Below are 12,110 nucleotides of genomic sequence, written 5' to 3' on the forward strand. Positions count from 1 at the left end.
GTGAGACCGACAGCGAGAGTAAAGCCGCGCTGAGGCGCTACTTTCCCGCTGCACCACACTGTTTGTGGATGAGCACAAACCCTTGATGCATTATCACCGTCTGCTCGGGGATGGCACTTGTGCTGTCAATTATGGTAAACATACTCCTTTTCAGAAGGGGAGGGGGCATTTGTGCCTTTCTATTGGCTCTGGGTCATTTGATCCCTCCTCTCGGCCCGCCCACATGCTGTTCCTATGGTTCCCAATCCTCTTATTGGATACTGTAAAGTTTGGGACAGGACACCGGTCTAGCTCAGCATCCACTTCACTATTCGCTAGTCCCCCCAGTCCGTCAAGTGGACTTTGACAGGCCGCCACACCCACTGATCTCTGGCGCCGATGCTGACTGGCTACTGTACCTGTCAACGACCTCTCATTGGTCGGCTTGCCCAGCTGTTAGTCGTTCATTCACCATTTTGTGACTGTAGTGGAAAAGAAGAGCGATAGTTTTTTATATCCTTGTTTGAGTTTCTGTGGGGGAAAGACATGTTTTGCGGAGGAAAAGTAAAGAGTGAGTCCGGCCCGCACAGCCACCACAGCCGACAGCCGAGGGATGTTACCACGAGTTACGCGAGCCTCCTCATCGACAAAATAAGACCATAAATCTTTCTCTGGCCAGTGGTGAAAAGCTCTGTTTGGGTGAGTTGAAACTAAGTTGGCACACGGCAGTGAAGCTAAACTGACTTAAATTTTCCATTTTCAGGAGCTGCGAGTTACCACGACGCGAGAGCCAACTGCCAACGGTCGGTCGTTCGGTTGTTCCGCTACCGTGTGAAGAAATGGAGTGACAACGCGAGGAAGTATCGAGAGAAAGGGGAGGGGTGTGGGGGGTGTAACAGCCTAAAAACTTTCTGAAATGTTTTTACCGCAGTCCCACGGACACCCACGGAACATTTCAGCTCCGTTTCAGCTCCGTTAAAACGGCGAGGTTAGTGTGGAGTACTTTTTCCTTGACCTTAGTTTACGAGTTTTGCGTGGAGCAGCGCTAGCGTAGTAAAAAAAAAAAAAGAGAGAGAGAGCGAGAAAGAAAAACAACCGACCTATTTGCGGCACTGCAGCCCAAATGTTTACTAACAGGCTCGCTCGGTGTTAAAAAAGCGCACTTTAGGAGGAAACGGATAACACCTACAGAGCGAATTGCACCCAGTTTTCCTGCGCTCTGACTCACGGTGTCATTATTTGGGTGCTGTATCCGCTACCGTTTGCGTACTACCACTACTACAACCACCACTACTACTAACGTTACTGAGCTGCTTACTAGAGCGAAACACCAAGACGAAAAAGATTCTGCTTCATTTATTTTTTCCCAAGTTTTTTTTTTTTTAAATTAGAGTGACTGGCACCATTAAAAGGAAGCCTCCCCCGGAGTGGATACGTGCACTCCAGGCGTTGTAGTGAGTATTTGCATGCCAAGAATCGCTGTATAAGGAAGACTTGGGACCGTCTATAAGGGGACAATAAAGCGTCACTTGAAACCGGTTGTTTGTGTTTGTTACCGAGGACCGTGCAGCACGGCAGACCGCCTGACTGTCTCGAGTCATAATACTCCTTTGACATTGTGTAGTACTCTCAGAGATCAGCTAAAAAAAAGATGCACACCGTGTTTTCTCGTCTCTTCCATCGCCAACACTACACTTTTTTCTTTTTTTGCACAGCAATCCTGCAATCAGTGTCGATGCAACCTTGACATCTCTGACTAGGCAGTTTTTAACAGTTGTGTCATGTTTGTCTTTAGCTATTTTTTCAGTGGCAGGAATTGTTTTTACATTTTAGGTTCAGATTTCCTCTTTTTTTTTTTTTTATTAATTGTTGCACTTGTGTGGCCCTGGTGCTGTATAGCTTGTTGAGCTGTTGGCCATTGATATGGCATTGGCAGTTCTGCCATTTGGTCCCAAACAGGAACAGTCGCCTGTGATCTATGCTCCAACCTTCCTTGCTGTTCAATACGAGCCAGGATGCACAAATTTCAGCTCTCGTTGTTTCTTCTTTATTAGTCAGATATGTCATCCGCTAAACAGCTGCCGGTATTCATGCTACCTCACAATGGATGCGTCTGTATATAACGCACACACACACACACTTAAAATACCCTAACAACATATTTTTCTTTCTGTGTCAGTTGTCTGTTAAATCACTTCCCACACACTCATGAGCTCACAAACCACAGCATGAGTGTGTGTAGCAGCAGAGAGATTTATCTTCTTTTCTTTTTTTAATGTATTTTTTTTTGGTGCCGTTTCATGTGAGACTGTGTTCTCCCCGGTGACCCAGTTAAGGGCAAAGATGCCCTAACACGCTGAAGTGTACGAGGGCCACGGCACACTTCACTATCATCATCACACGTTCCTCCTTCTCCCGCGTATGTCCCCGTCACTGCAGCCCCTGCGCCCGTACAGACACCCATAAAATGCTTTGAGGAGAGGGATGAGCTGCAGTGTGTGTGTGTGTGTGTATGTGTGTGTGTGTGCGCGCGCCTGCTAACTACGTACACTCATACTGACATACGGTGCAAACGCAGTGCTGAACAAGGTGGACTCAACCTGAAGACCGCTGTATAAACTCTGACATTAGTGTAGTGTAAGTAGCTCAAATGCCACATGTCACATACACACACGTTTTGTGCCACGTTGTATTGGGGCATAGGCTAAATTCTCTACGACTGACCGAAATAAACTGGCATCAAGGCAGATGTTTATTAGGGTTTTATATTCCAGTAATAAACACTGTACAACTCATTTTATTTTGTAGTGTTGACACTGAGATGATGTCGACAAATGCCTTGTGTGTGTGTGTGTGTGTGTGCGCGTGTGAAATGGGTTCTTGGTAGCACCTATGTGTAAACTGTTCACTAAATTTTCTCTTTGCAAAAAAAAAGTGAACCTATTTATCCTTGTTGTTGTTGTTTTTTCCCCCCCTCCTGCATACGTCAGTGTGGACGAGTGCTTGTACGACACAATGACTGTGTGACAATATATATAGGTCCAAGGGAGATTTTAACAGGGTATGCATGACTGCACGATAAATTCCTGAGAGAGCATTTAATGTGTGTGCGTAAAGTTTGGAGGAGGAGGAGGAGGAGGGGTGCATTATGGGCTCCTGTGTGTTTATTGGGAGAAACAGCAGCTTTTTGCAGTTTAAAGAGGAGTCCAGTCCAGCGCCGTGGAGACGCTGATTATCTGTCTGTTCAAGATTTACAGCAGCTTTAGATCAGACCAGCACATATTCTGCTATTAACCTGCTCTAACACTGGAAGGTGGAGACCTCTTGAATTACCTAAATTATGACCGAGCTTCTCTCTCCGCTTCACCCAGATTCAGCATTATATTTTGTGGTCCTAATATTTTGATTAACAATTCATGTTGAAAAGCAACACCCAGGAGGGGATGTTCTGAGTTTCTGGACATGTTTTTTTGGCATTGTGGATCGTCTCTAGTAAACAATAAGAGTTAAAGGTCTGCCGTTATTTTCAGGTTAGGGGGTGCACGGCTGAGTGTGTATGGTGCTTTTGATCTTTCAGCAAGGGATTAGGACATGTGAAACGTTCTTTTTCATTTATTTATGTGGTAACACAGGAATTATAGATGCGTCGTGCATAAATGTATATATATTTTTTTACAAATAAAATCATAGTTCAACATATCTGTGGTGTCTTTAGCAACATTTTTGTGTCATCTGGAAATTTCAAATAAGATTTTGTGGAGTACAAGCATGCTTGAAGAATTTAACCCAATGATAAATAAATACACCCGTTGCAAACTTGCACCAAATATCTAACTCTTATGTCCCACGCTGAAACTCCTCTTCACTGCACATAATCTGCTCAGCTGTAGAGTCCCTTAAAAGTTACAGAATGTGAATACACACACATGCTTGCCACTGTCTTATCAGCCAAAGCCTAAAGCATTTTGGAGGGCCATTAGCATGACCAAACGCATTTTTCTGAGCTAAGATCAGATCCTCTCGAGTCATTTACCCAACTAGTCAGTCAGCCATTTGGCCCTGACTCCTTCCTGTCTTTTCCAGTACTCCAGAGTATCTGTACTGGACCAGCATTCCCAGTCTAGGCAAAGGGCAAACTTGGCCTGGGAAGGAACATTCCAGCAGTCTGAGATTTTTTCTTTTTCTGGGATGAATGTTTTTTAAATGAAAAATTAAAAACGACAAAGAGCTTTTTAGTAATTAGGGAGTGAGTAATGTATGTTTGCTTATACCGCCTTTTATTAGGTTTTGTTTCTGGTGTGTAGTGCACAGTATTTTTGATAAATAAGGTGCATTAATTTCCCTTTGAAGCTGTCAAAGATCGGGATACATTTACTCTGAAAACATCGAAGAAGTCTGGAAACATTTAATTTAAGCATAAAATAAACAGTGCTCGACTTCTTTTACATACACTTAGGAAGAGTTTTGTAGTTGATGGTAAATACAGTATGCAAAGATATAAATAGAGTGATGTATTCAATCTGCATCTGCAGGAAGCCTCGCAGTTACAGTCCATGTGTTAACCTTCACACGTGGCACCCTTGCAGTGAAATAACCAATGTCAGTATCAGCATTTACAGAGGAAATAGTCAAGATGTGATTATTTCACTTCTGTCCATCGATATGCAACAAAATTACGAGAATGTGGAGTAAATGGAAATTAAAGCCTGTTTGTACAATAAATAATGTTTTGTGTCGAGGGCAGAGGTCCAAATGCAGAGTCAGTGATGAGTGTGTGAAAGACTCAAGTTGTTTATTAGTCATTCAGGAAGAGATGCTTTTCTGTTCCGTTGCAGGAAGTGGAACTGGTGTGTGTCATATTGGGTGTTGTTTTGGCAAACAGATAGTTAACAACAAAGGTCACCTTATTTGTGTGTGTGTGTGTGTGTGTGTGTGTGTGTGTGTGTGTGTGTGTGTGTGTGTGTGTGTGTGTGTGAGAGAGAGAGAGAGAGAGAGAGAGAGAGAGAGTAACAAACTTTTCCAGCATCTAGCACAGGAAGCCTGAATGTGTATGTGTAAGTTTGTATCTATTTGTGTGAATTCAGGCATTTGGTCATGTTTGTGAGCTGCTGAGCTCGATCGAGAGGAGCACATATACGCACGTCTGTGTACGAGTGTGTGTGTGAGACTGTTTGTGCGTGCCATTGTATTTAGCCTGTAATCTTGCATCAGTGAGTGTGCCTGATCCTGTGCCAGCCTTTTAATTTCTCTCATTTTGGGCATATCTTGCCATGGCAGATTATTCCAATTAAATTGTCTTTTTGTACAAATGTGTGCATGCGTGTGTGTGTGTGTGAGAGTATCAGTGTGACATTGACAAAAGACGACTGTGAAAGACTGAGACATCGAGAAAGAGGGAGAGGGGAGAGAAAAAGAGAGAGGGGGCCAGCGAGTGCTAGAATGACAGTGGAAATTCCCAGTGACTATACAAGAACGGCCTATCTGAGCAAACATCCTAAGAGCCACATGCTCCAGCCTCTTTCTCTCTTTCATGTTGTTGGGTGACCTCACGCAGGCCACTGCCAGGCTTTCTAGCTCCCGATGGAAGTCAGGAAAAATAAATAAATGCTCGTTCCCAAGTTGATCACATGGCATCAAGTCTGTAACACTTGTCGTGAGAAAGTGGCCCTGTCGCACGTCGAAGTAGCTGAAGCGAGTATAGCAGAGATCTGTGTGCGACTCGAGTGCATTTATGTGTGCATTTAAAATTGAAGAGATGAAGGCCTTATTGAAGACTTGTTCCTTCTTTTTTCTTTCTTTCTTTCTTTGCTGACCTTTTCTTTTAAATCACGCTCACTCAGAGCTAACCAGAGTAAACATAGCTCTCAGACATGCTTGACCAGGATTACCTAGGCAGCGATCGCTCATAATCATCACAGTTTAAATCAGCTGGTATCATTAGTAATAAGCCAACTATGAAAAGGTCTTGAGAAGAATAAAAAGAGTGTTTGAGTAGGATTCAGACTGTTTTTGTTTGAGGTGCCCTTCGAGTTTATATGTGTGTGTATATAAACCCCCTGATGAAGTCTTATCCTGGAGTTTTTTAGGTTAAATATGCCCATCCTGTGAGAGTAAAGGCATTTACAGAGACTGCCTTGGAGTGCTTTGATTATTTGTCTACAGGAGATTATTGATATTTAAAACAAAACCCACCATGTCCTTCATTTTAGTTGTTTTGAAATGTTGTCATTAATGTTATAATCGAGATTTTGTGTTTTGAGTGCACACACTCTGCAGGGATGTGGTGATATGTTGTCCTAAAATAACTAACGCTGTATCGGCAAAAAGATGACATTTACCGATGTCAGTGGCCGATGTTGTGTCACTGAGCTCACTTGTCACATCTGTATTCTGTTGAATAAATGTTCAAAGATAATATGATGATAAGCAGCTATTTATTTGTAATTAAAATGCCTTTGTTCCTTTTTTGAGGTAATAAATATCAAAAACACAATACACAAAAAGAAGACAAATATTTATATCGGCTGCCATACAAACTGTTATCTAAATCTTTGGTATCGGCCCACAGTTTTAGAAAACAGTGCATCCTTAAACTCTCGTTTATACACGTACGCTTTATGGACCAAAGTACGCCTACACATCAGGGCCCATTAATGCTCGACGTTGTTGCCCTCGCAAACAGAGCTGGACCACAAAAGTGACATCACGTTGGTGTCATTTCAGCCGATCCTGCACTTCTTGATTTTTAAGTTTTTTTGAAAGCCTTGCTGTTATCGAGTCAGCACAGTGTTGGCGACTTTTACGCACAATGCACCTCAGCAGTTGCCAACCCTGCTCTGTACCTTTGCAAGAATACCACCTAACATTTAATGTCAAATTATCTACAAGGAAGAAATTTCATGAGCTGACCGGTTACAGTGCCCATCTTTTTGAGTTTATACACCTGTGGTAGCAGGAACACCTGATTCCAGATTAAGATTAAGTACTTTTGTCCTTGTTGTTTATGTAGTTTATCTCGAATCAGGCATAAACTAGGAGAGTGAACAGACTTCAGATATTGAGCCAATGTGATAGCCAACATACTCTTAATCGTCATTTTTGTTCTCAGCACTTCTTGGTTATGAATATAATAAATGACCACTTGTCTACTGCACCTCTTTTTTCTTTTCAGATTCCAGTACAGAGGGAACAGAAAAAACGGGCAAAAGAAAAAGTGTCGGAAAACAAGGAGTGCTTTGGAAGTAGAAAAAAAAGGAAACGCCGCGCAATCTGCAGGACTTGGTGAGCAGTGAAGAAAAGATGAGGCCATTAAAGAAACACAGAGGGCGTTCTCCCCCGTTAACTAGAGGCAGAGGGGGGAGGAGGAGAGGGGGCTCTCAGCCTCCCCAAGAAAAGGACCCCAGAAGAGTCAAGAGGGAGACTCTTGTCAAAACCACACAAAGCACCCCTTCCAAACGCAAACACGGCCAACCCAACTCTGACAAGGAACCAATCACAAATAGCAATACCCCCATGAGGGAGGAGCCTACTGAACTGAGGAAACCTGTGGAGTCAGCTGAGAATGGTGGAAAGCAAGCAGAAGAAAAGACAGAAAAGGAGAAGATAGCGGGCACAAATGGAAACAGTACTATGCCCGCTGATTCTGTAGCATTTCCTACCTCTGCCCCAGCGCCACTCACCACAGCTACACCCTCTATAGCCACCAGTCACAGCCCCAGTTTAGGCTCAGTTTCTAGTAGGAAAACAGCCACGTTTAAGGCTCGTGTACCCAAAAAAAAATACACATATGAGCACTTTGCCAACAGTGCAAGTGTTACATCTACCATTCCTACCTCCAGCCCTGCTCTCGTAAATAACAGTTACTGCAATATCAACAGCAAAGTTAGTGATAGTGTTAATAGTCCCAATAACCATTTCAAGACTAGTAACAGTGTTAGTAATAGCATTAATAAAAGCACTAACAGTAGTACTAATAGTAACGCTACAAGTGGTATTAATAACATGAGCAGTAACAGTTGTGCTGGGAGCCATACTACTTTTATCAATAGCAGTAATAGCATAAGTAACAGTTGCTCAGGTAATCAGCCATCAGTGCTAACTGTGGACAGTAAAGCTACAGAAGCAAACCATTTTGTCTCCATGGAGGATAAAACCCTCAGGACAGCAGATTCCCAGGAAAAAGCGTCCCAGTCTGGGGAAAATGAGCCTGAGGGGGCCCCGAACTCTGTGCGCTCCTCCTCCACGGATACAGCTAGTGAGCACTCAGCTGACCTGGATGTGATGGAAGCATCAGGACCAAGTCTTCATCAGAAGAACTACCACATCCCAGCTCCTCTACACAACTCACACCCTAAAGAGCCCAATCTGTCAGAGGGGCTAGCTGAAGCTCTGGCCAAAGGCATGAAGAACCAGAGAGTCCTGGCTCGCTGCGTCACAAGCGGCAGTGAGGCTGCGAATAGTGGACACTCACGCCCCCCGTCACATATTTTTAGACCAGGGGTGGTGCGTAGGGTGTGTGGGGGTACTGTCGAAGTTCAGCTCCAAGGAGAGGAGACCCTTGTAAAATATCCATTTCATAGTGGAAGTACAATGACGTCGTCAGTGACTGAGAGCACTGTGGATTTTATTTTAGATGCCCCCCCACCTGGCATGACACCTGTAGCTGTTGGGACCCAAGTGTGTGTGCCGTTTGGTGGGGAGGAAGGAGATTCTCTGTTGTACAGAGAGGGGATTGTTACTGAGGTGGACCCACACCCTGGTGTCTCATTTCCTTACCAGGTGCTCCTGAGTGAAAAAAAAGAAATTCTGGGTGGAGGGGCAATAGAGGAGAAAGAGAAAAGGAGCACAAGCAGCCAGGCTGTGTGGGTGTCCCGACAGAGCCTGAGATTACTCACTCCTCCTTGGGAGGTCTCACATTTAGATGGTGGGAGAGCAAAGGAGAGAGAGCGGGAGAGGGAACGGGAAGAGAGACAGCGGCGGGAGGAGATGGAGGTCGAGAGAGAGGTTTGCCAGCTGAGTATTGGAATGGGAGTGTTGGGAGGTGGAGTAAGGCTGGGTCATGGTTTTTCACATGGCGGGGTCATAGGAGGACATAACTATGGAACTGTACATCCACCCACAAATTCCTCCACTGGGACTTCTAGTGCCGTTACCAGCACAGGTCACGGATGCAGCGATAATTACTCTGATCGAGAAAGACAGAAAGAGCCAAACACACCAGAAGAAGATGTTGAGGTGTCTCATTTTACACACACTGTTAGTCATAAGACAAATCCTGCAACCTCTCAGCACAACAGCATCCTCTGCAAGTCCAGCGGCTATCCTCCCTCCTCCCCCCACCTCTCTGTGGTGAGAAGCTTGGGACCCCCACACCTCTCCACTGTAGCTAGTCCTCAGCCAACTCCATCCCCAGCCTTACTGGGGTCTGAAATGAACAACACCACTTTAAACCTACCTCCATCCAAAACCACTCCTACTCAGACCCTTACTCCTACTTCTGGTGGGGGGTCCTCCTCTACCTCCTCACGCTCCAGGACACCCCTTTCATTGGCTCAGCAGAAATACAAAAAGGGTGATGTTGTCTGCACACCTAATGGTATCCGTAAGAAGTTCAATGGTAAGCAGTGGAGGAGGCTGTGCTCCAGGGAGGGTTGTATGAAGGAGTCTCAGCGCCGAGGATACTGCTCTAGACACCTGTCCATGAGGACCAAAGAGATGGAGGCTGCAGGTGCAGAGAGGGGAGGAGGAGGAGGCAGCAGCTCAGGGACAGTCACCCCTTCTGACCTCCGGGGAAGAGCAAGCAGTGAGTTTGAGTGGGACGACACATCAAGAGAGAGCAGTGAGGCCAGCAGCAGAGGAGACTCCAGACCCCGACTGGTCCTCCCCTCCCTCCTCCCTCATGACCTGTCGTCACGGTTTGACTTTGATGAGTGTGAGGCTGCCACCATGCTGGTGTCATTAGGAAGCTCCCGCTCTGGCACCCCCTCCTTTTCTCCCATCTCCAACCAGTCACCCTTTTCCCCTGCCCCCTCTCCCTCGCCCTCTCCACTGTTCGGTTTCAGGCCGGCCAACTTCTCCCCGATTACGGCGTCCCCGGTCCTGCAACATCGGAGGCACAGACAGCCCAGTGGCACGGGGGGAGGAGGGGGAGGGGGCAGTAAGGCATCATCCACATCTGGAGAAAGGGAGAGGCACACTTCAGGCGTCCAGCCCACCTTACAGAGTAACCTTACGTTTACAGTCCCCATGAGCCCCAGTAAGCGAAAGCCAGATGCACCTCTTCCACCACCCCTGCCCTCACATCACCATGATTACACACCCAAAACAGAGCTGGATCCTGGCGACCATAACAGCTCTTTCAGAGTGCTGTCACCCCAAACGCCAGCTTTGCATTCCCGCACACACACTCCCACCTTCTCCCGACCCAGAGGAGTGACCACTCCCTCCACCAGCAGGCCCCCTTCTTCCACTGCTGTCTCCCCTCCTCCTCTTCTGGTGTCCCCAACTCCTCCTTCTCCTCTCACTACTGACGGAGGGCCTCGTCGTGTGGTCCCTGTTTCCCAACAGGCCTTGCGGGACTCTCCTGTTATTGTGAGGAATCCCGAAGTCCCACTGGCAAAATTTACAGAGTGTCCCCTGGGAAGAGGAGGAGGAGGAGGAGTAGGTGGTGTTGGAAATGAGGGAGGGAAGGAAAACAGTTTGTCTAAAGACATCACCCAAACCCACCTGACTCCTCAGCCAGTTTCTGGCCTCCAGGTTCCTGTCCCAATTAACGCTGCTGCAGCCGCAGTACCTAATGGCACCGTCCTCTTACGGAGCCCAGCCCAAACTCTGGTGCTCGTGTCCCCAACACCTTCCTCCTTGCCCACCGCTGACACCCCTGCTACTGCGCTGCAGGCCCTGTCAGTTACTGTCAGCACAACCGTCACAGTTCCTGCTCCAAGTAGCACGGACAGCTGTGGGGAACGAGAAGAGAACAGGGGCGCAGGGTTTGGTGGTGAGGTCCAGCAGCCAGTTCCCTGTCACCCTTCCCCCACAGCTCTGCTGCCCCTGATCCTGCCAGCGGAAAGTCTTCACCCCGTCCCACGCAAGGACATCATCATGGGACGTCCAGGCACAGGTGAGAATTGGCGCAGATGTGTGGGTGTATTTTGTGTGTGAGGGAATAAGAAAAAGTAAGGGAAAGAGACGTAAACTGGAAAATGCAGTTATTTCAACAATAGGAGGAAAAGAGATATGTGGATTAAATATGTTAATATTCTCATTTAAGTTCAAGTTCAGATCAATCATAAAGATACAGATTTATAGATTATTATTCAGTGAAAATAAACTGAAAAATGTTGTTTTATACTTTCTTCATATTTCAAAATTCAAAGGTTAAGAGTTTAGACTTTCTTTAAAGCATATGTTGTGGTTTTCTAAATACAAATCACTTGAGTTAAACTTTATTCCAGCTCGATTCATATAATTCCTTCTCTGTATTTACAGTAAGAAAATTAACAAAATAGTATCCTATAGTTTTATTTTACTTAACAACCTTAGTATGATTTTTTTCTTGCAACCCTAGTATTGTGATGAACTCTCAATGCATAATTAGCACCATTTAGTTTAAATTTGTTTACAAATTTTCAGTAAAATTATCCTTAAAAATTAAGGGTTTTTTTCTAATTCTCTCACTCTTTAAAAGGTATTCTTTTTCATCTGTGTGATTCTGTAGCATCAGTTGCTGACACACACACAGAAAACGTGTCGGCTGTGAATGGACAGAGATGTGTCGTATACTGACGTTGAACCAACATTTTGCAACCAGAACCCAATAATTATTTCACACAGAAAATGAGACTTGCAGTGATTGTGACGCTAAATCTTGTGAAAAGTGATGATAGAATTTTTTTTTTTTGCATTATCTAGAATTCAGCTGAAACTGCTGCAAACACACACGCTCTCTCTCTCTCTCACACACACACACACACACACTGATTGAGATACATTTATTTAAAATCTGTAATTCCAAAATTACATTCGTCTGTCATTTCTAATAGTAAATTGAAAGGAAATAGCTTTGTATTTTGTATGTGTCTCTTCCTGTATATGTACGATATATATGTATATGCATATATAATCTATTTTTT

General features: G+C 45.1%; 1 protein-coding gene across 5 annotated transcripts in view; it reads left to right on the top strand.

Annotated features, from left to right (window-relative positions):
* The first annotated feature begins 358 nt into the window (after positions 1-358).
* Positions 359-12,110, top strand: part of cicb (capicua transcriptional repressor b) — a 41,344-nt gene continuing 29,592 nt past the window's right edge. For 2 of the 5 annotated variants that reach the window (XM_084943519.1, XM_084943520.1), the window contains exons 1-2: positions 359-678; positions 7,151-11,098. In XM_084943519.1, coding sequence (XP_084799645.1) covers positions 7,279-11,098 — 3,820 coding nt within the window. In that variant the 5' untranslated portion in view covers positions 359-678; positions 7,151-7,278. Of the gene's footprint in view, positions 679-742; positions 968-7,150; positions 11,099-12,110 lie in introns of all 5 variants that reach the window. The other 3 variants (XM_084943516.1, XM_084943518.1, XM_084943517.1) reach the window with 2 other exon arrangements.

The sequence above is a fragment of the Perissodus microlepis genome, chromosome 11 (assembly GCF_051167445.1).
Source record: "Perissodus microlepis isolate ML-2025 ecotype Zambia chromosome 11, ASM5116744v1, whole genome shotgun sequence".
In the NCBI taxonomy this organism is placed as follows: domain Eukaryota; kingdom Metazoa; phylum Chordata; class Actinopteri; order Cichliformes; family Cichlidae; genus Perissodus; species Perissodus microlepis.